This window comes from Nothoprocta perdicaria, unplaced genomic scaffold, assembly GCF_003342845.1.
Source record: "Nothoprocta perdicaria isolate Ctin4 unplaced genomic scaffold, notPer1 scaffold_0, whole genome shotgun sequence".
Classification (NCBI taxonomy): Eukaryota; Metazoa; Chordata; class Aves; order Tinamiformes; family Tinamidae; genus Nothoprocta; species Nothoprocta perdicaria.
The window spans coordinates 6,713,821-6,738,344 of record NW_020454092.1 but is presented as its reverse complement, the minus strand read 5'-3'; the positions used below and the strand labels follow the sequence as shown (position 1 = coordinate 6,738,344).

Genomic DNA, 24,524 nt, shown 5'->3' with positions numbered 1-24,524 from the left:
AACTGACAATGAAAAAATCAGGTGCTTCGTAAGGTGAGAGCAATTATGTGTTTTTAAATCACAACTCATTCACTGATGGGGAATCTGGAAAAGTCCAAGCATTTGAATGAGACCAGATGAGCTCACCAGGAACCCGGGAGGAGGCAACTGGCTCTCTCCCAGTCTGGTTAATGATTTACAGCCCCCTTTCCACCATTACCACTTTTTTTTGGTCAGCTCACTGATATCCCTTAAGGGACTCCAAAGTAAATACTGAGAACGATGTCATTAGGAAGCCAGGCTCCTCCTATACCAGTAGAATTAAAATTCTGACTCATGAAGCTTCTCTGAGCTCTTATTTCCTTCAAGATACTATAAGCTAAGTAGTTAGCCAAATCCKGCCACGTTAAGCAAAATAGTTTCAAAATAAATTTGCTCAAATCTGTTATGCGATGTGCAAATTCTCTGGTCTGGGTCCTCTGCAGACTGAGCCTCTGGATTTCTGKAAATGGCTCTTTTGGACCACAAAAACCATGCAATGTCTATTCGGGAAACCTGGATTTTACCCTGGCTGAGTTTTGCAACCAAACTCAGCAGCCACAGAAATTGCTTTTGAAATTTATTTTTATTCACTGAAAAGTCAATTTTTTACTCAATAAATCAATTTTTGAATGTTTCCACTTTTTTTAAAATAAACAGCAACAATTAAAATTGAATGCTTCTCACTTAGAAAAAAACAGGAAACAGGAATACCTGAAGGAATTACAGGACACTCCCCTGTCCCTTAGTCTTCTTCATACAGCCTTTTCTTCATTCTCATTTGATATTATGGGAAGAAAACAATAGCCTAGCACAAAAACTCCTGGTTGGAAATAACAGCACAGGTTCATTCACTGGCCAGCGATTCCTAAGCGCCCACCACAGCTCAGAATCATCAAGGACAAACTTAAAGGAAGGGACTAGAGTGAACGTTGCCTGGAGATTAGGCTGCAGAGGCCGACCCCGAGCCCAGACTAGCGCATGCGTGCGGGGTTAGAGGCAGGGAGATCAGCAGTCAGTCACCTGATTTCGGAGCAGATTAGTTTGCGCAACGAGGTGAGCTTGGAGCTTCCCTTGACACCACTGAGGCGCAGCTTTCTCAAGCAGCGAGACAGGCTGGGAGGGAGGCAGCATGTTCGAGTGGAAAGAGAAAAAAAGTGAGCAGAGAACATGAAAAGACACAAACATTTTTTAGGATTTAAAAAAAGAAAAATCACAGAGTATTTACAGGCTGGGCCAAACCAATATCACCACGGTGAGAGAAAACACAAACATCCTGGTGCTGATCAGTTAAGAATCCTTTGAAGCATGCCAAGTTTAGCAGTAATTAATGCTCCAGTGTTGACCAGGCGGCCAGCTGCAAAGAGCAACAGACGAGTTGTTAGTGATCTAGCACACGGACAACCCCACTCCGAGTCACGGCTGTGAAGGAGAAGCTCCTTAAAGAGAGRTCAGGATTAAACACCCATTATCTGCATGCAGCAGCTCAAAGTTCATAGTATTTCATTTTAATGGCAGGTTGAGAGTTTAGTGGTAGGTGGCAGGAGTCCTGGATGGGAGAACATCCATGTATTAGTGTAGGGGGAGAAAAGGAGATACCACAGCTCCCAAAGGCATGTATATTGCTGGTCGTGTTATATATTGTCATGAGACATCATTCAAGTGGGATCCCATTCGTATATTACATTATTAGCATTATCTCTTGCCTAGGGGCCTGTTATCACATTTCAAAACACCTTACTCCTAAACATTCCTACTTTCAGGTCAAATCAGCAAAACTATAGTCACAGGAATAGGGAGGTGAACRTCCTACATTTGCCTAGTGCAATCCCTGGGAATCCCTAGGATCCCTGGCTCCTGCCCAAACGGGGCTGTGAGACTGCAGGGGTGAGAGTGAGAAGTGGGCCATCAAAACTGCCTGTTCGAGCAGCACATGTCACTGAGGAACTCCTGCAGCTCCCAGCGTCATGGGATCAGGACAGAGTGACTTGTCATACGGTATTCTGCACATGAGCTTATGGCCTAAAGCACAGAGGGGAACAYCCGATTCATCCCCCCTTTTAGTTAATAAGAATAGTTCCATCAAGTACAAAAAAGCATTTGCACAGGCTCAATAATTAAAAAGGAACGATCTCTTAAATCATCATACTTAAATCTTCAAACTGTTCTTCATATTTCCAACAAGAGAAAAAACAGACCAACCTTCATTAAAAAAGTTTATTACGCAGGCCTTCTGGTCAATACCAGCAAGTGCAGCAAGGACAAAGGAGGTGCAGATCACCAGGTATCAATTTGAGCACAAATTCCCACACAGAGCGTTGCTGCTCTGGCAAAGATCCCACAGACACACGGAGAACAATACCATGCCCCAGGGAAGTTCTGCTAAACAAGCTAAAGTTCTGCTTTCAACAGAAGACAACTGTCTGATCCTCATGCTTTGAATACAAAACTAGCGATTTCTTTGCTCTGAAAATGATGCAGTGACACCTGGGCCATCAATCTTTCTTCCCTTTGTTTGTCAGAATTAATCATAGTGCCTGCACTGACGAGCAGATGACTGATGACCAGCAGCTTCAAATACTGTCAACTGAGCATTAAATGCAGTCCATTTGCCTGCAGTAGAGAACTGGCTTTATGTCCTCCATACAGGAGAGACACCCCTGCTGCACACATCTCCCCACACCAGAAACAACTGCAAAGCAAAGAATGAGAGAAACCCCCTCAAGCTTGGCCACGAGATGGAAACTCAAAGCTCTTATCTTCCCATTCTCCTCTGRCCTGCAGGACCCTGATGTGCCATGATCCACACTCAAGAGCAATGCAAGGGGTCCYCTCACCCACCTCCAGACTGTGAAGACCTGTCCTGTGGAGCAGGGCACATAGGTTTGAATCACCTCAGGCTGAATGAGCACAGTGCAGCCCTTTTGCTGGGCAAGTATTCTAACCTTGGGACTCCTCCACAATGAGACTGGCACTCTCACCTTTCTTTAGTTGCACATAAAATAGAAAATTTATTAAAATTATTTTAATTAAAATTAAATCCTGCTCCTTGATGCAAGGCACGCATCTGTTCACGGAACCCTGGTGGTATTTTGCTGTCTTCCAGAAGGAACTGAGAAACAGTGGGTACCTGCTCAGATAGAATTGTCCTGTGAGGGATACAAGAACCAAATATTCAAGAAAGTTTCCAGATTAAACACTGCTGCTGTTTGTGAGGTCGGATAATCTGAAGCCAAAGAGTCACTRAAGTGAATTTTTGGACCACTGTTTTGCACTTAGGGCATCTAAATGTCCCTAAACTATAGTTTAAGCATCTGTAACCCTTTAAAGCTCTGATGCTTCATAAGGCTAATTTAAGATCCATCAGCCGCCTTCCTGATAAGATTTGTTACAAGAAAGAGGCAACATCAACTTGGGCAAATAGGCCTTTAGGCACATCAAATGTTAACCTTTATGCCTAAAGTCTAACAGAGATTAAGTCAGTGCAGGAAGAAGGTATGAACAAAATGAGTGGATGTCTCAATGGGGGAAAAACTATCTTCCTGCTTTGGGTTATATTCAGTTTCYAGTAATTATGGTCAACAGAAGACAGGCTTTATATGTGCCCATGGTGYATTTGTACTGATGAACCTGCAGCTCATACACTAACAGTCTCTATCTCTATCTAGGACAGCAGAGGACCTTGCAAGCATCGCTTGCTCACAGCACTCACTTGCTCTCACCACTACTCTAACATGGGGAGGGAGAGCCCAGAGCAGCAGGCAAGCAGCAGATTTTGCTGCAACACTCTAGGGTTTCGCTTCTCACAGGGGCCCGTGGGTTTTTCCTCCAGAGCTTACTGCTCCCGCCGCTACAGAGGAAATGCAGACCTAGGCCTTGGGCACCAAGCAGAGCTCACTGACAGTGCYAGGACTGAACTCAGACATGGGAGGGCATCCTGCCTTTAGGGGGATTCAAAAGATGAGAAGGAAATACCTAGCCAAACCTCAACAGTGCACAACACCTCCCTGAGCAAAATGCACCCAGTGAGGAGGTACAGGCACACTTCAARATCTGCTCAGTAAGCAAAATCAGACCTCCCAAAATGAAAGGATGGCCGCACACCTTTCTGTGTGCTTTACCTTGGCAATTTTGGTTTCATCCTTCTTCTTTGCAGTTTGCAGGGCTTCAAAATGGTGTCTGGCGCTGTCRTAGTCCACAAGCTTCCTTCCTCGCTTCGCTATGCGAGACTAAGAGAGATGGAGAAAAGAGTTATGACAATCTACTTTATCAAAGCCTCTCATGAAAACCCCTCTCCTCCACTTAATCCAGCCAGCTTCTAAAGCTCCTTATGCTTTGTCCACACCAGGAAACACTCAGTAGCAATACTGGACACTGGCTGCCCAGAGAGGTGGGCCTCGGAATTGCCTGTGGTCAGCAACTACTTGCGAGTCAGCTCTTTAGGAGACCAGGAGGGAACTCAGCCAAGGAGACCAAAGGAATATAACAACCCCACAGGCCCCACCTCTGGATGGCATGAACACTTCCCAAGCTACAGCTTGGAAAGTCTCCCCAGGTGACTGGATTCTAGGGGCACCTGCTTCTTCAGTTTGAGAGCCCTCTAAGAGTTACAGCCAACCTCGAGCTAACCAGTTCTCTGCACAAGTTCTAAAGTTCCAGGTAGCTCTAWAGCCTTTTGAAGGCCAACCTGAGTAGGTATTTCTCATGTGGCCAGCACAGTCCAAGGCCCTTCCACGTGCTCCAGATAGACCCAGGAGCCTGCAACAGGAGGCTCTGTTGCAGAGTTTCAGACTCTGCAACRGGAGGCTTAGGCACAAGCGCAGAGCGGACACTGCGACTGTAGCCATGGCCAGAGGTCCACTGTGATTAGCTATTACCCAAGGAAAGTCTGAGGGAGAAGGTGCAGCCCTGCTCCACAAACACACAAGACATAAGGCTGGGACATGCACAAGGGGAAGTCACTCGTGTCACACTGGCAGGCAGGCCAAGAGAACCTGGAGCACAGGACGAGCTGGGACAGCGGCCACTACTCTGAGATGCTGCTGTTGATCAGAGGTGCCTCAGGCTCTCTCCCCCTCTCAGGTTTCACCTCTGCAAGGCTCAGGACCATTTGGCTGCTTTAGGAAGTAAACACTTCACACCCCTTGTCCCTACACTGACCTCCCACCTCCTCCCCAGCTTTATAGGTTGGAGCTCAGGTCTCCCCAGCCTAACCCGAACAGCACTGCAGCTTAAGGTAAGTCTGGTCCAGCGACAGCCATCAGCAGGCTGGAGATGGCCTGGAAAAGCTGCACGGGAAGCCACAGTAAAAAGCGAGCAGGGCTTTAATTTAGTCTCATCGCCCAGAGAGATCAGAAATGTCAGAGGAGGAATCAGCACGGAGATCTACCTGCAACCCCAAATCCCCCCCGCTGCGCTCAGCAAGGAGCTGTGCTCTCAGCTCTAGGCTGATGCAGATAAATCACAAACCACATTCAGGGCTGATCTTTCTGCCAGACCAGCTGGGACCACTTCACACATTCCCCCCCCACACATAYACAGAGCTCCCAACTTTCAGGACATGCTGGTGTGGCTCTGTGTGAATCACAGCAGAGCTGCAGCAGCTCAGCTGCATCTGCACCCGAATGGATTTCAAAGGCCTCTGCTCCAAGGGAGGAATTACAAAGAATCTGGGCTATTCCTCAATTGAGATTACTGGAAAACACCTCCCTAGCATGAGATCCTCCTCCAGGCTTCTGCCAGCGGGGGGACCACTGTGGCATTTTGCCATCCTGGGAAACACTGCCAGTTGGACACAGGGACAGGATGAAAGGGGGGCTTCCAGYAGCATTCCAATCCCTTGAGGTGCCACTTAATGCATCTTCCACGCACTCCACATGAAACACATTGCCRGATATGGGATCAAAGGGATGGGATTTTTCCCTTGGGTAAAACTAGCAGAGAGAGTTTGCATTTAGAGGGGCTTTGCCCACCTTTGATGTGCCAAATGACCACATTCAGGCTCCCCTGCTGCCCCACCAAACGGTACCACGGCACCAGCCTRTCAGCTCCATATTCACCCACTGACGCCCCATTCTTGGGGTCTTTGATCTTCCAACCTCAGGCCTCACAGTTGTTCTGCAGTGCACAGAGGTGTTGCAGGACACGGATAAACTACGAGCCTTTCTGGAGAAACCACTGGTCACAGTCAGCTGTGAAGCAGGATTTAGCCCAGCCCTGGAAGGAAGGGCAGCTTTCCTTGTCCTGCTCCAGGATAAGTGCAGCTGTCCTGTCACCATCTCATGGCAAAGCACAAACACCTACAGATTTAAATTCCCTCCATCTGGTCTTAAACTTAGCAGAAACACACCCCCAGTGTTGGTGTGACAGACATTCCCCAAATCCCACACCTATTCAGCCCTAGGGTTCTGGCTCGCTGCAGCCTTTGGACAACCGTGCTCCTCTGCAACCCAACCAAAAACCCACTATGAAATATTAATCTAGAGTGTTACTCCAGGGAGCTAAAGATACTGACTGATCCTGATAGAAGGAATAAAGTGGTATTTGTTTCCCTTCCTTCTGACTCCGAGAAGATTCTGCTCTATTTTCCCCTCCGCCACAAAATTTTAAAATTAATTTCTTCTAAATTAGACAAATTCCTTACTAAAGGGATACGTCTTTACAATCCTGCCTTAAGTTCTGAGTCCAGAAAATTCAAGGGAATTTTTCCAGCCCCTCAAGTGAAAGAAGATCTGGAATTCCTTTATTTTAGTACTTAACAAGTATGTAATGCCTGCACGGTCTAACTGATCACACGTTTTAATTATTGGGCTGCTAACAAAAGCTAGGCCTTTAYGTAACTAAATTAAAATCACCTTTTCTCCATAAATCAACTTTCATTACCACAGTAATGCCAGAATTCCAGGAAAAGCAGAAAAATTTGCTTTTGTGGAAAACATGAACAAAAAAACTATTACCATGACAACAACAGAAAACAAACCAAAATATTCTGTAAATTACATTCAACATCTTCCATGTGTTACCCTCAAGAACTCTACTTCCTCACGTGAAACCAAATTATACTTTTGTAAAACTGCAGAAACTTGCAAAAAACATTTTTATAATAGTTTTGAACAGTCAAAGACACCAAACTTGATCTGAGTCACCTCTCAGTGCTCTGGGTCACAGTAATTTCTTATTGTAGATACCAAAAGAAAGGGAACAACTTGCTGGGCTGAAGAAGGGAGCTAAAGTTCACTAGCATTCTCTTTAAAGAAAACCTTACATTTTCCAGAGCAAAATCTGAAGATKAGGAAAAAAGCCACATCAGTAGCAAACACCTCAACACCCCACCTGGAAATTAGGAAGGACCTTTGTTTGGCATCTGACCCCCATGAGTTTGCTGGTGACATTTGGGTGGTCCCACTCTCATCTTCCTTTGAAGAAACCCCAATCTAAAATCCGAGGACTATCCCAGCAGAATTAAGAGATCACCAAGATGCTAAATGTTGAGGAAATGTGGCACGGTGAGGTGACCTAAGGCACAGGCTAGCAAAATGTAATTTGTACAGAGCAGTGCAGAGCCAGAGTCTGCAAGAAGCCCAAAACAAACCCATGCTCTGGAAACAGTGCCAGAACCACTGCACTGTGGATGCATGTTCAATCACACCACAGGGACTGACCAACGTTAAAGCCTCACAAAGGTGAGAAGTTGGAGCAACTCTTCCTTCTTCCTTATCTCCTATTTCCAGATATAAAAGATGCTGGAAATTGAGACAAAAAAACAAGGGGCCCCAGAAAGCAACCTCTTCAGCAGCGGTTTTCCAAGCCTGTGACCTGCCCCACAGGGGTGCAGCATGCTCCTCCTGAAGCAACAAATGTTGACAAGCATTTTAAGAGACATGTGGTGGGGAAAGGGTTGTTTTCACTGGGAAGAAGCCAAGCTGATACTTCCCATATGGTGATATCATTACTAGTGCTTCCATATGGCAAAGACATTTCCTGCATAACCTTCTCAAAACGAATGGGGAGGGGATCACAGCGGGGGAAGGGATGTTCACAGGACATCATTCGGACCCCGGTCAGTGAACCAGGGGGACACCCCCAAACCCTATGACTTTGCCCCTCCTCTACAAAGAGCTGGTAATATGCAACAAAAAACTAGCGACATGCAGCCTCTTGTTCTGCAGTAATGTTTTCTCCTTAGCTTTGYTCTCCTGACTTCTTCGCTCTTTGTCATTTTTAAGCCCAAATGAAACCTAGTGTTTTCATACGATCTAGAGCTACAAAGATCTTGACTGCTGGAAAAGGAAAGTCTGCAGCAACACAGTTCAAAGGAGGTATCCAGGGCTACACACAACTGCAAGGATCAGTGCAAGTGATGTATGACAGGCAGCTGCTGCAGTGTCTTGCACAACAAGCATACAGGCTTCCCCCAATGCTTTTGGTCCTAGTCCCATTGACTCTGTAGAACCTGGGCACAAAGAGCTCATCAGTTTTGASGTGGAAAGCTTCCTGCCCTGCTACCTRTAAGAAAAAGATCCTACCACCTCTCAGTTGTCTGTTACCAGCAGAAACACTGCATGGACACTCTGCCATARGGCAGAGTCAAACAGGTTACTTATGGTAACCTCTTTGGCTTTAGAAAAGCAGATTGCTCACATGCTGCAGCCCATCTCAGACACCCTGCTCCTTTCACGATAAGGAAGTTTCTGCATATGCCACTACTGTTACAAACACACTGTGACCGTGAGGACAACGCAGCGAGCTCCAACTCGTAGAGGACAGATTCTCCAGGGWTCCCCGTGGCAAGAAAAGGCAGCCCTGGGCTGCAGTCACCTGTGATGGCAGCGCAGTTCCAGGCAACCACTTCTGAGGACCACAAGGTGTGTTCCTGCTCTGCCACACTTCACAGCTCCTTACCTGCTCACTACTGAAGTGGAAAAAGTCACACAGAATCACCTCAATAATCTGCCCAACCCAGGTCAGTCTTAATCCACAAGCAGATCTCTTGCATCACAGGGTATTTCCTCACAAACACCCCCCTAAAGAAGATGCCAGAACTGGATTCTGATTAAGCCTCCACTGTTATAACATCCTAGATCAAAAGGCATAGAGAGCATCTTACTTTAATGTCTGGGAACTGGCCAAGGTACGTATCCATGGTCAGAAGCGCCTGATCCACCAGCTTTTGATGGAAATCCGTCCAGAGGAGGTCATTGTTCTGAAAAACAAAAGCAGGGAGCTCACTAATGGTGAGAAGAACAGAGCTTCGCATTTCAGTTTCAGGGAGTGCTACAATCGACAGCTTCCATTCCGAGGGCTCTTCAAAAATAGTCGTTTAGAAAAAACAAGGAACAGAGAAGTGACTTGCAAATATAGCTCACGCCAGCAATGTAGGAACAGAGGTGGTTTGTTGGAGCTAATTCAGGCAACCTCTGCAAGGACACAATACCCCTCACAGACCTTGGGGAGCCCTTTTCCACTACAGTGCTAGCAACAGAAGGGAAGCTGAAGGCTAGATGTGTTTTACCTCCTCCTCTTAGATCCTTCCTTTCAGGGCTCACAAGAACAGGACACTTGACACCCTTCTCTGCTTTTCACTAAACACACCTTTCTGAAGGATAAGGAACAGGGACAGAAATCCATGCCAGCAGGCTGCAGCCTCACACAAGCTGCTGAGAGCCCCACGGAGGTCTCATTCAAGGCTTGCACCCCAGCCTGAGCCCAATTTACCCTTCATCTGAGCCATGCTAAGCTTCCATCAACATTTGGCATCAGGTGGAAACAGGTCTGCCCTTCTGTTTTTTTTCTTCAGCTTAAAACAAATGCGTTTGGTTTTTGTTCAGGAGAAATGACCTTTTTATGTGGGAAATTTTGGCAGGAAGAGCACTTTTCTGCTGCCTGCCTTTCACTGAAAGAGGGAAATATAAATACAGGCATTAAAAGGTGAAGGGGCCTGGAAAACACTTCKGAGGCCCTCCAGAGCAGCTTCAGTTAGCTCTCAGGCCTCGTGCTCCCTCTGGCCTCTCTGACTCAAATCCTCTGCAGGGCTGTGTCCCAGGAGGCACCTCCGTAGCTTAGGAAGAAACAAGGCCAGAAGAACAAGTGAAGCCAAACCAGCTGAATTACAGCTCTATTACTCACTGCAACAACACATCCTAATGGCAAGCTTCCATATTAACGCAAGAGTTGACCTGGAAGCGTTCAGGTCTTGCTTATGCACTTTGAAGTCACTGTTTCCAAGGTAAAAATGCAGATGTTATTTCAGGTAAGGTTTTCTGCAGGGGAAACTGCGGGAAGTAGCAAGCCTTCCTCCCGCCTCCCTGCCCGCTTCCTTCTCAATGATCACGTAACACAACAGCCAGGGGCTCAGTGAGAATCTGCACAGTAGAAGTTGCCTCCCCTCACTACAGARAGGAGGCCTGAAGATCTGTCTTCTTGTGACCGAATCTTGCACCAACACAGACACAGCACAAAGTGCTCATACAAAATGTGCAATTCTAGGTTTATACCTTGATGTAAAATATTGCACCTGAAATGCTTCCTGCATTCATCAACGGCAAYGCACAGCTTACAGCCAGCCCTATGATGTAGCCTGCCAGAACCAGGCCTGAGGTCTTCCCTGCTCCATATGCACAAAATCCCCGAGTCCTAATTTATAATCTGCCCACAGATCTCCAGCAACATTGCGTATCAGTGCATGTCAGCTCCTTAGGCTGGTATCCCTCCCAGTGAACAATCTCCAGAGATAGCAGCATTGAAGAGTTAATGGGATCTAGGAAAGCCCCTTCAGCACTGCACACTATCAAGGGATTAACTCTAGACAAAAGGAAGAGCACAGCTGGCCATGACAACACTTACAAACAACACAAGGAGAGTGGCAGCATCCGCGTCAATAGCTCTGTAACGGCACAAACTGGCTATCAAAAAGAGCAACAGTTTTCTTCTGCAGCATGAAGGCACATAGTGCTGATGTACTTATAGAAAAGCAAGAAACGCATATAAAAGCTGCTGGACATGTTAAACAAGAGGTAACCTGAGGYTTATAATACTGTAGTAATACCATGGCACTTAGGATGTGAGGGACATAGGAAGAGAGAAAATGGAGACCTGAACCAGTTAGAGAGACCAAGGCTTGAAGCCATGGAGGATGCTCTAATGAGACAAATCTCTCAAGGCTTGGAAGAGCCCATGCAGCAAGGCTTACAAAATCCATTTCAGAAGCTAAAGAGGAGAGATTAGTGGATACCACCTACAACTGTAGCRGAGTCCAAGGTCAGAACCACCTCCTCCTCCAAGTTCTCTATCTGAAGGAACACAGCTCACAGTTTCCAAAACTCATCTCCTCCGACAGGCCAAGCCTAGGGACCCCAAATCCTGGGCCTCTTACCTCTGCTATTTTATTTGTGTCATCTCTCCCAGGCCAATCCGGCTCATAAACTTCCTGCAAACACTCTGTCAGCTTCTTGGAGGCCTCATGCATGGCTAGGAAAGAACAGAGGACAACTTTAGTAACCACAAACTCCCATTTTATCCCTCATTTCAAGTGATGGGGAGTCAAAAGTTGCTGAATGAGTTACAACACATGCTAAGCTGTTCCCTACCGAATGCCTGATGAAACACAGAAACRGACAGTAGTTAGAGGAAGGAAACTCAAGAACACAGGTGCATCAAACTGCACGCACTCATTTCCACTAGCAGAGGACATGAGAGTTTTTCTGARAAGATGGCCCAAACCACAAACCCATTCCAGCTGATTCCAAAAAAAAATCCAAAATCCTCTGCCATGATCAAGTTGACTGTTCATAAAATTCATCCCTGAGATGGGGAACACCAGGAAGCACATGGGTTACAGCAAACCTAACTGCACATGTAATTGTTAGAGAAAAACACTGTGTTTACACAGATCTTACCTTTTACGGARGCCAGGTAAGTTCGGAGGTCCTTCTGCAGCCTTGTGCCTTCTGACTGTGAAGATAAGGAGAAAACTATCAGTTATTCTCCCATACAAAAAGGGCCAAAGAGGAAGTAAAGGAAATTTTTTACCCTCTCTCCCAAGCTGTCCAAAATAATACAGCGAACAAGAAGTCTTTACAGGGAGACAAGAACACCCTGTTCTAATTAAACCAAATAGGAACAAGCTGAACAGAAATTACTCTTGAGAAAGGTATATTAGAACCAAGGTCCCTTGGACTCTAGAGAAGTGCATAATCTACAGCACACAGGCTAGAAGCCTCCCTCCAGCCCCCTTGTACACTGGTTACCTCATATACAGGGTTACCTGAGCCTTTTAAAGGCACCTCATCTGCAGGGAACACCAAATAGACTTTGCAGCCTGTGAGGATTGTCAAAGATTCCCCCAAAGAGGCTCATTTTTCAGTTTGCCCATGAATCTCATTTCCCCAGCACTCCTAATCCCCTGAGTGTTCTGCACCTGGGGTTCCTACCCAGCCCCCTCTTTGGTATTTCTTTTGTGTTATTCCTTGTCTGGCAGCTGAACAAGTCTTTCACTTGCTGCMAGGGTTTCTTTTTATTATTGTCAGCATTAATACTTTCCCCAAAATTCTTTAGCAATTGCTTTTTCCCCGTGCACATAGCACAAGCTGTTCTACCCGGAGAGGAACCACCACAGGAGAGCAATCACACTGCAGCAAGTGCAACATGCCYGAACACACAAGCGTCACCTTATTTAAGCAGATACTGCCCTGCCTGCAGTCACGGTGCAATGTGACTCTATGACACTGTAACGCCACCAGGTACAACACAAAGGACAGTACACGCAGGAAGATGCACTTTCAAAAACAGAAGTGCTGTGCTTGGGAGGCTGGAAGTCTCTCTCCAAAGCCCTAGAAAATTACCTACTGTTAACAGTGCTGGAAAAAAGTTGTGAGGCTTGTTTGTTCACTTTCTTGTTTTTTCATGATATAGGTAACTGTAAATAATAATTATACTGAACATGAACTAAACGTGTTCCACAATAAACACCAGTTTCTTGATAGCCAAAAGGTTTCTAAGCTTTCCCCACTCTCCTTTAAAAGAAAGGTTTCACCTGCTTTCCCCCATAACATCAGACTGTAGCAGCTTCCTTGCATGGCCTTGCTGCTTTTACAGTTAGGATGGAGGCATTTTTAATGAGCAGGGACTTTCCACACCTGAGAGGTGCAGGGAATGTCTTGTTCCCTAAATGTTGGGATGGAAGAGCAGAGTGTGGGAAGATAAAGGAGGAAAGCAACCAAAAAACAATAGAAATAACAGCTCCAGGTTAGCCCCTGCACAACAAAAACAGCCCAGACCTGAACTACTGCTAGGAAGCACCCATCCCATGGCACTAGGCGAGCTGTTAAAACTGCTTTCCTACCAAAATAAATAAATAAATAAATAAATAAAGATTAAAAAAAAAAAAAAAATCAATCCAGGCCCTTCTAGCCCCAGCCCCTCACGTGAGAGGGGGACCAGAGACATGCAAGTCAGATCCACAGACTGGGAGCCAAGCAGTTCCAAAGTGGCAGGCAGAGCCTTTCCCTGCTTGTGAGGCCGGAGTCGAGCAGAGGGCTGCAGAGCCAACAGGGCCCGTCAGCCCCAGGCAAAACGGGCAGGTGTCGCAGCCTTCCAGAGCCAGGACACTCCGGTCTGCATCCCTCTCTCACAGCCAGCAGTTTGGGGCATTGCACAGGAAATTCTTCCTGGGCATGTCCTCTAGCCCTGCCAGGCTCTACTGCTGTTCCCAGTAACTGGCAATAAGCTTTGTACCGAATTTATAAGGCCTCAGACCTGAGATAGGTCAGGCTTGCTCTGCCTGAGCTTTTCTAATAGCAGCTTTGTTTCTCTCTAATCGACTAAACATTTAAGTCTAACTTGTTTTACGTGTGTTCATATTTGTGTGGTGCAAGCACAGCTTCTAGAACTAGCAGTAAGAGTTACCCTATGTGTAGTGATGGAACATCATACACGATGGTGCCTTGGTTGAAGGTGAATGAACCATTTTGGGGTCTGCTCCCGGGTCTCCCCTCCCAGCACCCCATCTACAAACATGTGCCAAATGGTTCAAAACAGCCATTCAAGTCAGAAGAGACCCCTAACTGACTGAGCAAACAAGGCCAGTGCCACTGGAATACATTTGTGGCTCTCCTCCTGCTGTAATAATACTCTGGAATAATCTGGAATGTGACCAGAGAATCACTACTCTAACATGTCTACACTAAAACCTTACCTTTCCTCTAGACTTAGGTTTCTCTGGTTGGAAAGACCATAAAAGTCTCTCATACAGCTATATCACACAACACGTTTATTTATAAATATGTATATATATACACACACATACAGCTCAACTKCCTTTCCAAGACAGTTTAGCACCAAAACAGCTCCTCAGCCCTGGACATTTTAACAATCCAACCAACTCACACTTATGGCCTGTTCCGTGTAATAGGTATCATTTATATTTATGCTAGCAAATAGGGAAACAGATAACAAGGCAAAACTGAGAGACCACAAGCAGCAACTGCATAGTAGCTTCTCATTTCTTGATAAGTCATTGGTAGATTTTATTTCCTGGGCTACCCTGCAAGATAACAACAGAAATTCAGATGTAGGAGGAYGCAGTAACAGCATTTCTTTGAGACTCCTCAATGCAGCTTCAGACTCCTGAATAAAGATATGGAAAAAGACACACTTGGCAATGTCATGTCTCCAGAAAGAAGCCAAATGGTGCTCCTCCGAGGTGACATCATTGGTAGACATGCTATAGAGACATTGCATGCACAAAACAACAGCTACTACCACTGCCAAGAGAATGAGCATTAGTCTCCAGGAATCTGTAGTCAGCTTCTCATTAGTCATATCTCAAAGCTGGACTGAAAGCTCTTCATTGCATTCAGCTGTGGTAAATCCCTTCTCAGCTGGTTTTGGGACACAACAGAGCCACATCTGCTGAGTCTTAACAGATGAGAAGCAGCTGCCATTAAGCATTCCAGAAAAAGGCCCCAGATATGTCAGGGTACAAAGGGGCTGAAGGATTTTCTTTTCCCTGCCTTTCCCACTTCTCGCAGCACCTGCATTTTGGTGTGGCTTGCACTCCCTGCCAAGCAGCAGACAAGTAACACTTCCCCTCACACCAAGCAGCACTATAACCCCATCCAGCCCTCAAAAAAACCCTGGAGAAAATAATATTTTCCCCCAAATCAGCGGTTGAAAGTTTCAGGTACACGGTTCGAGACACATCAAGTTCCAGATATAATCCTATTCCTGTCTAAATAAAGGAAAAAAGATACAAGCTACACTGCAAAATACTTGTGTGTACTATAATAGAGGGATGTAGCACACATGCAAAAGAAAATGACTCAAGGTTGACACTGTGGTTGTGGAGGGATGGAAGAGGAAGTTACAGAGCTTGACCAGCCCTGGAAGAAGGTTCCCTTTTCATCATTGCTTTGTTTCCCTTTTGCCTTTGATTGTGTTTAGGAAAGTGAGTCTGCCCTTGCTCCATTTTATTTTCCTTTTCTAATCAGCTTCCCCTGCTATCCAGCTCTCAAACACAATCTTGCTCTTATGTCTCCATTTCCAGGGCAGCAGGAGGAACTTGCATCACTTCCTAAACTGGGTCTAGAACAAGTATTATTTTCTATCACATATTCTCACTCATTCTGCAAGAGAGACATTGAAAACAAGAGTGTGATCTCTCACAAGTGAGCATGAGTGATTTAAGAGTAATAGGTGACTTATACTGGACTATATCCTCATTCAACTGAATGGGTTTGAATAATACCTTATAGCAGACAACTGGGAACTAATACCRAGTCAGTTTGTAATTACATATCTCCAATTATCTTACCAATTGTTTGTTGAAGTTGTGCACGCATTGTTCAAACTGCTCATCTTTTGTTTCATCTGCTTTCCCAAGCTTCTGAAGGACCTGCAGAAAGAGAGGAAAAAGACAGGAGACTTCAAAACCAGATATTACAAAACAAAAAATCAAGTTGTGAGAAATTTTTGCTCATGAGCAAAAGATTAAAACAATTTTCTTATTCTTGCACTCAGAATTTCTGGAATATTTCCCCACCAAGTCACAGAGGGCTCAGGGATGAGTCAGGATGAACTCAGATCTCTTATATTTTGCTGTACAGAGGAGCCTGACCCATATTTGCCCTTCACTAGTCTAGCACTTTCTGCAAGCAAGGCAATACCAAGGCTGTTCATCTCCCAGATTAGAAATAAACCACGTCCTTAATGCCTTTTGTTGGAGGTTACACTCAACCTGGTTTAACACTGGACTGCAGCCCAGACAGGATTTTTGTTCTTTTGGGGGTCTGGGAGCAGCCTGACTGCACAGCCTCAAATATGCAAAGTCACTCAGTGGTTTCTATAGAAAGAAAGGTGGCTGAAGCAGGGAATGTTCCACCTGTTTCTTCCTTTTCCTGCAAAGCACAAGCCTGGCTAAACTGGAAACCATTCAGGATCTTACAGTGTGAATCTATTTCTCCGAGTGCCGTATCAGAGAGCGCCCTGTCAGCCAGCCCTGATGCCCTCAGAGCCTCCCCGCACAGCACAGCCTCCCCCAGCCTGCACGACATCCTTATCAGGCCACTTCCCTAATCACAGTTCTCTTTTAATGACCTCTCTGTACAGCTAAGCAGGCAGCTCGAGGGCTCTGAACAAGGCGCTGTGTTTTCCGGGCAGGGAGGCCGGTCCCTCGCAAGCATGAGGCCAAGTTGCAGAGGAGGCAGCAGTTACTTGCTGGGCCCCAAGCGACTGCAGCAGCAGGGACATAAAGATGATGCTCATACAGTTTCCCTCCCTTATTATGCAGAAATAAAAGCTGGCCATGCTCAAAATAAAGTTTTTTCTCCCAGGGCCAGCAAAAATAAAGAAAAACCCACTCCGTCCTCACTTGCAAGAGATTCTGGAGAGCTAGAGAGGCTGTCAAGGTGTGGAGGGGGAGCCTTGCACAGGAAGCACTTGGCTGCCGGAGCCTCTTCTCGTGGGGCTATCAGCCCTGCTTTAAGCAGGAGACCTCTACCCACAGATGTCTCAACCACCACACTCAGGCCCTCCTGGAAAGGTGGAGAAGCACGTGTAGGTGATCACCATCAGCTCTGCAGTAACTGCCCAAACCAAGCACTCACCCACTCCCAGACAGCCATCCGGGCCACCCACAGCAGCTTCTGCCAGCTGCCCTTGCCACAAGCTCAGCTCTTCACAAGACGAAAGGACTTTTCCCCCCACAGCAGCAGCAGTTTTTGTTTCTATCAGTTTCCACAGGGCACCAAGGCGGCCACACAACAGGCTGCCCTTCATCTACTGCCCCATTCTTGTTGCGTTACGTGGCCAGCACTGAGCATGTTTGTGCTATGCCAGTGTGGCCAGCCTCAATTCTCCTCTTACCCATACAAGCAAGCACGTTCCCCAGCCTGTTCCTGGCTCCAGCAACKCACCCTAGAGCTATGGATGATAAATCAGTGCAGCCATTCAGCAYCCAGCTCATGAGCCCCCTTACAGAGAGTTTAGGGATGGGGCATTTAGGATTGAGGCACCCATTTTCATTCTCAGTCTATTCCACATCCTTCCTTCGCTTCCAGGAACCTTTGAGGTTTTCAAGATCAGCAAAAGGCAGAAGAAAAAACTGGCACCTACAGATGAACCCCACCCTGCTCACAATCAAGAACTGATCCAAAACGTCCAGTCACAAGCACAACTCCGCAGTTCAAGAGAGCAATAAATACTGTAGCTGCAAGACCCTCCTGGGCTCAGTTAGCAGGATATACCCAGCATGAACATTTGCTGCTGCTTCTTCAACTCCTGGCACTCAGGAGATGGTTGGAGAAAGCACAAACACACACACCCCACACAGAGGGGTAAAGCCCTGCGCAACAGCCAGTGGTGCCCCTGCTCCTGCCTGCCACAGCTCTGCTGCTGTTGAGGACTGTGCATCTCCGCACCATTCCGGGAGATGAGGAGCGTACAGCCCAACTTTGTCCTTCTCAGGTAACGTTTCATGAACCATTTCACAAAAAAAATGTTGCTCAAAGATCAGATGTTCAGCTGCACTCCCCGAGACTACCAGACCTACGGAACAAGGGTCTCCTGTCTAGGGGATGGCTTTTCTACATGTCAGGCACAAAAAGACAAGCAACTCAAAGCGCCCATCAGCAGTATTTGGCAAGTATGCAAACTGCAAATTCCAAGGAGGAATGAAGTTCCCAGTATGAAGATCAATAGAATCACTGCAGATAAAGGAGCTTTTATGAGGCAATACATCTGTCTGSCTAATCAGGAGACAACATGATGCTTTGAAGCCTAGAGGGAAGGAAAGGAGACCATTTAACTYGAAGGAATCTGGAGTATGTTGTGAGGGGTCAAAGGTTTAGAAGAGATTCAGGGCTTCAGGGTACATACAAGGCACCGATCAGCACCCACAGACTGTTCACACGGGGAGCAGGAGCAAGGGCCACGCCAGAGGCTGGAAAGCTAATTTGCACTTCCACGGCTTTTCATGGGGATAGAGCCTAGGATCATTCAGCTGCTGGAAAGATCTTGTCCCACCACGCTGTGGGGCTCTGCACTAGTCCTGCAGAACACCTGGTATTTCAAGAGCTCTGGTAATTCACTGCCCAGMTTTAGGAAGATGCTCCAGTTTCCCCATTTTTCCTCCTATGAGCACTAGTGACCCCATCCCTCACAGGCCCCAGACACAARTCCCAGCCATACAGCCCACTCCGATCCACCTTGCTCCTTCCCAAGGCACAGCAGAGAACACAGCTCTGGACAGTGGTTATCTTCACATGCAGCTCTCCCAAAACCACAGACCTGACTGAGGGAAAAGCCCCACAGGTCTAATCAAAATTCCTCGAGCTGTTTAAGCCGCAGCTCCGAGGCTGTTCCTCAAACCTGCTCCCAAACAAGCCAGCTGTACCAGYGGGTCCCTGCAAACCCCCAAGCCCCTATGGGGACGGAGCAGATGTCCCCTCGCTCTGCTGACAGCCCACGAGCTCACGGGATAGCTCCTCTCCCCAGGCCGGGCCCATGGCGTCATAGGTCAGGCTATTCCGGGTGAGCATGGCTGCTCCCTCCCTTCCCCCTGCGACAGACTTTAATCCTCCCAGCTCAGTGCAAAGCCAGATAAAGTTCGGATGGAAACTTCAGGCTCTTTGATAGCTATTAATGGAGCCGATTTGCCAGGGCAGGAGTCAGGACCCCACCACGGCTCCCCGATCGCAGGGCAGATAGGGGAGGGTGCGACGTGTCAGCTGCCGTCCGGAGCAAACCACACCGGGCAGCGGGGACAGATCTGGCATTTAAGGGATTAAGGAGCAGCCGTGGCCAGGCTCTTTGGTCTGCCCTTGACCTGAGAAGTCCCAGGCCTGCACAACGAAAGGGACCATCCAGAGAAAGCAGAAGGCGCAAGCTCGGCTGAAGGAAAGTCGAGGCAGTTGAGGAAAAACACATTAGAGGATGGGTTTCAGCTTGAGGCTGTGGACTCTTAACTGTGGCTCACCCCAAGATTCACTATGACATGACAGACTCTTTCCTTTGTTTAAACAAAAGAAAGGAGGAGATTCAGAGTTGGACAGAAATGTTAAGAGCGCTTGAAGGCCCTAGGAGGCAAGATGCTCTTAAAAAAAAAGAAAACCAAAAGAGAACCCACACTTCTATCAGGAACGTGTCTGCAATCCTGTTGTTGCAGGCGGGACTATTTGCAATAAGCTTTGAATTGTTATGATTGGGGAAGCAAAATACCACAGATAAAAAAGACAAGAGGAATCTGGAAATTCTTCTTTYACAGAAGCCTGGCATTCTGCTAGCAGTGAAGGCACGCAAGAGCTTCGCAAAACGGCGAGTTTGCTCAGCAACACAGGAAACTTGCCTGAGGAAATCTGAGCTTCAGGTAATCCCCAGAACCAAGAGGTACAATTCACGAGATGACTGGGTGTTATCTGCAAAACATGATTTCGTAGGAGGACTCAATGGAGTGATCTCATCTGCCTGCAGTTTGACCTCTCCCCTCCTGGTGGCGGGAAGCATTCCCAGGAGGCAGGGCCCGCACGGCCTATCCCAGCTCCCTGTGCCTGGAGCTCACCGAGGGGCTACAAGGGCTGTGACCACCAAGCCCTGATGCCCGGCAGCCACAGGGAAGCACAAACGCTTCCTGGCAATGCAGTAACAGCCAGGGCAAAGCAGCCGCAGCAGAGAAAAACACAGCTCTGCTCTGTTCKAGGAGAAAGATTTTGTATTTATTGCTTTCTGACAGGAAAATACACTGCAGTTGCTCAAATGCTTGATGCAGCCCCAATAAGAGCACTGAAAACCCAAACATTCTCCACGTGCTGCACACATCTGTGCTACAGAAACCCCTAACACAACAGGATTCCAGTTTCCATGGCATAAGGGTCATCGAGACTATAGGTCAGTTTAGAAAATGCTAGTGATGAGGCAGAAGTCAACACGACTCTCAGATCTCAAATGGAGCTAAATTTGGGTCCCAAAATACCTGCATTTAGGGTGGTCCAGCCCTGAGGAAGCAGGAATCACTAAGCCTACAGCCAGACAGAACAAACCTTGGAGATTCACAGYGTACTTGCCGGTGTAGAGGAGCTGCAGTCATACCCTATGGATATATAGGGTCTATATGGATATCGAGAGTCCTATAGTCCTACATCCTTCCAGGCCCTTAACCTCTCCTCCCTTCACAGAKGCCTCCGGACCATCCACCAGCTCCACTGCAGTGTCACCAGCTTCCTCTCCCACTACCAACCGGGCAAAGAGACAGTAAATACCATAATTTTGAATTACCAGAGCAGCATTTGCCAATGAGTCAAGACTTGACAGAACAAACTTCTGATTCATACTGTAACTTACTCTTTCATGGAGCACATTACACTTGGAAGACAGGGAGAAGAGAGAGAGACCCAAGTACAAAGCTACAAAACTTGAATAAAGGAAGGTTCATAAGYTGTTTAAGTAGAATTTCTTCTACATCTAAATAATGTGAGACTTGCTCAATGAAGCAGATTTGTGCTCATGGAACAATTTCTTTTTTCCCCACTGAGACCCAGGGAGAATGGAAGTGCCAGGCTCACCTCCCCTTTGACTCTTCCCCAGAAACAGGGCACATTCTGCTGCCCTTTTTCCTGCCTCAAGGTCCATTTGGAAGACAGCCTGGTTTTCCTCATCTGAGCGTGGCACAATTGAGTCTTTCTCTGAAATAAGTGGACAAAGGCAGATGTGGGCAGACAGGAAGAAACTCCAAGTTTATTAATGCTGCATTTCAAAAAGAAAATTATTCCTGGGGTYGAGGAACACTCAAAGGGATCACTGAGAGATGGGGAAAGGGCAGCTCCACACTTGGTGCAGACAGAGCACTTGTTGTTTGCTTGAACAAGGTTCAGCAAGGCCTGGGAAGACAGGATGCTGCCTCCATCATGGGGCCAAGAGCTGGGAAACTGGGGTCATGTTGGAGACTTCCTGCGTGACCTAGAGAATCCATGTCCAAACGCCTCATCARTCCAGCTATGAAGAGGATATTCTTCACCATGTCAGAGCCAACAGATTTATCCCTAGCATCCCCAGCTGGCAAATGGGAAACAGAGGCACTAGAAATGAAAAGACCACATTGTTCTCTTTCCAATGCTTTGCTCAAAGTACTTTATTTTTGATTTTCAAAGAGAAAAGTCTGAGCCACCTAATAAAGTGGTACAAGATACATCCAATATGGTTAAGTAATAACGACAAATAGAGTTCAAAGAAACGCATGTCACTGCTACCCTTCCTAAGTGGCACTACACCACAAACCATCTCTACGGGCCAGAGTAACAGGGCATCAAAATACTTGCCTGAACAGCCCRAATAACCATTTCTGATTGGTACAAAAGTGCAGTCTCACCATGAAATGCACCTTTAGGACATCCTTCAGTTTAACGTGGCTCAGGATGGCTGTATTGGCTGAATCCAGAAGGTTCATCCTCCTCGCTCACTTCATCATGCAGGATCTGCATGTTGCTGCTCTAAACCACTCYCTGGAGAAACCTTCTCTGCAAGAGCCTGAAAAGGACTTCAAGGGAACAAGCTTYACCAGGCTAAAGCTAATAGCTGTCTCCTAAATATGCTCATTTCCAATCTCTGCATTCTGGGCAGAAAATAAGAAAGATATGGAAATAAGCACAGCATGTACAGAACTTTTCAAGTGTAGTAACTTGATATGATAGTCAGTCAGCCCTCACAGCTRAGCCCAAAGTGAGTAAATAATCCTAGAAGATATTTAAAGTTACCTAATGATCTTCATTAGAAAAGCAATTAATTCGAGAAAAAATTCTTTMAGTTTCTCACTCAAGGTGCTTCTTCCAGTGCTTGATTCACTCCTGGGGCTCTTTCCTCAGGCGAAAGGCTATGATCAAGGGATTCACATCACTTCTAGCATGACCATAATTCAGCATCTTGAAACCACAGAACCAGGTCTGCTCACACAGCCAGCCCAAGGACTGGACAGCAAATAAGGGCAGGGAAGAAGATCTGGGCATTTCAACTCCCTACTGGTTGGTCTCCCAAGGCCACCCCACAGCCTGATGAAGGATGCTGAAGCCCAACATTTGGGTGGCAAAATCACCAAGTATGCACAAAGTCCAGAGGTTTTCCTTCCCCAACAGCTGCCCTGCGAGTTCAGCAGATATCAGCCTATACCCRCACCTGGAGCCCAAGAAGTTGGATTACATGATAACCCAGATAYCACAGGTCTCCTGGCATAAAATGGAATTTCCATGCCAGCAGGGAGAGCTCTTTGTCCAAGCTAAGGAGCCCTCTTGGAGGRATCCTGTGCATTCCTCCAACTCTACTCCTCCCTCGACAACTGCAGTAACTTCTGCTGAGCCTGTTCCTCATCCCATCATGACATGTCTGCAGAACAGCACAGACAGGACCCCTGTGTTCCTGGCTTTCCTGCTGCCAGCTCTCCCACCCCACTCTTTGCTGCTTACAGGATTCAGCTGTTTGAGGGAGGTGTTCAACGCTTTGYTTTCAATTTCTATTCTGTGACCAAATCACTTTTCTAAGCTGGGCTTTGACATTTCCCTGCCTTAATACCATCCTCTCTATATTCTGGTGTAACTCAGGCTGCTAACATGGTCTCTAGCTGCAGGGCATTGTCCACAAATAAAATTTCATGCCATGAGCTAGTCATAGTGAATATACCCACATTTCKCACATTTTTAAAATATGCGTATAAGCACACATGTACATTTCTGCATATTTCATCAAGACTTCAGGGCTCTAACAGATCTGGACAGCTGCAGGTGGCTTAGAAAGTTTGAGAGCCCCAAGATGCATGTTCCATCCTATGACTTGAGTAACTCCAGAGCTACCTGCCRCACCAAGGAGCGCTTGTCAGCAACTATTAACACCCTGAGCAACCCAGGACAGGTTATGCCAACTGTTAGGGAAGTCAAAGCTATAAAATTCTGGAGCGTATTCAGAATAAACAGACACTGACTGTTGACATTATGTCTTCTGCTGAGTCTGTCTACAGGTTTCAGAAAAAGACCTGTTTTTCTAAAAGAACACAACTTTCCAAGGCCTCATTATCTAGAAATTATCATTCACATCCTGAAAAGAACAAATAAAAAGCTCACTAATATGACTGAAATATCAAGTCTCTGCGGGAGTAGTAAGTTGTTTTCCTCTCTTCGCATCTAACTACAGGCACACTTTCCATTGGAAGCCTGCACTTGCCTTGAGGCCCAGGCTCTGGGATTTCACTCTCAGAACATCTACTAGTTACGAAGTGCGTTTGCAACTGCATTTTTGCAGGTACCCACAATAAAAGTGAGGCTTTGGTCAAGAAGTAGAGCAGGTCCAAGGTGTCTGTCTGCTCACTGACTTCCATGGCCCAGCCTCTTCTCTCCCAGACRCTGAGTATTCCTTTGCAACTCCAGTCTATCATATTGTGAGGAGCACTGCGGGAATAGAGACATCCTCCCTTCTCTGAGCTTTATGCTCACAGGAGCAGTAATTCTTAAAAGGGTACTGTTGTAGCAGTTTATTCTCCCTCTTCTTGACCATATAAGCCACACACATAAACACACATGAAGTGTCTCACACATCCAATGCTCCTTGGCAAGCACCACTGCAACAGGGAGGGAGCCAGGGCTAACCACRGGGGCTGCTTGTCCTGCCTCCATCGAGTGCTCCCTCTCACAGACACCCCGCCAGTTCAGAGAGGCTTCATGAGCAGTTCGTGGCCATTCACTTCATCCYTAAGATTCAGTGCTCTAATTCTCATTAAAATAGGCCCCGACATCTCCATCCAAGGCCAAGAGATTCGCATGGCTGCTTTGTGGAAAGCCGAGAGCCATCATTTCTGCAAGGYACGGAATGGGAGCTGGGAAACCGAGCGGCACAGGAAGCACAKGGCAGGGGAGCTGCACTAATTCCAGCCTCATTAAAACTGTCTCATTAAAGGAGGAGATAAAGATGACATTCAAGTGGAAGTAAAACCCAGGGGCTCGGCCAATTCCATGTGGCATCTGCTTTGGCAAAGAGCCCAC

The 24,524-nt window shown here is 46.7% G+C and overlaps 1 protein-coding gene across 5 annotated transcripts in view; it reads right to left on the bottom strand.

The window, feature by feature from the left end:
• The window catches only part of BIN1 (bridging integrator 1), an 83,172-nt gene that overhangs the window by 33,951 nt on the left and 24,697 nt on the right, over positions 1-24,524 (bottom strand). For 3 of the 5 annotated variants that reach the window (XM_026053804.1, XM_026053813.1, XM_026053829.1), the window contains exons 2-7: positions 15,827-15,907; positions 11,913-11,967; positions 11,390-11,484; positions 9,125-9,220; positions 4,140-4,247; positions 1,042-1,134 (exon numbers count right to left, since the gene is read on the bottom strand). In XM_026053804.1, the coding sequence (XP_025909589.1) occupies positions 1,042-1,134; positions 4,140-4,247; positions 9,125-9,220; positions 11,390-11,484; positions 11,913-11,967; positions 15,827-15,907 (528 nt within the window). The remainder of the gene's footprint in view (positions 1-1,041; positions 1,135-4,139; positions 4,248-9,124; positions 9,221-11,389; positions 11,485-11,912; positions 11,968-15,826; positions 15,908-24,524) is intronic. The other 2 variants (XM_026053821.1, XM_026053835.1) reach the window with 1 other exon arrangement.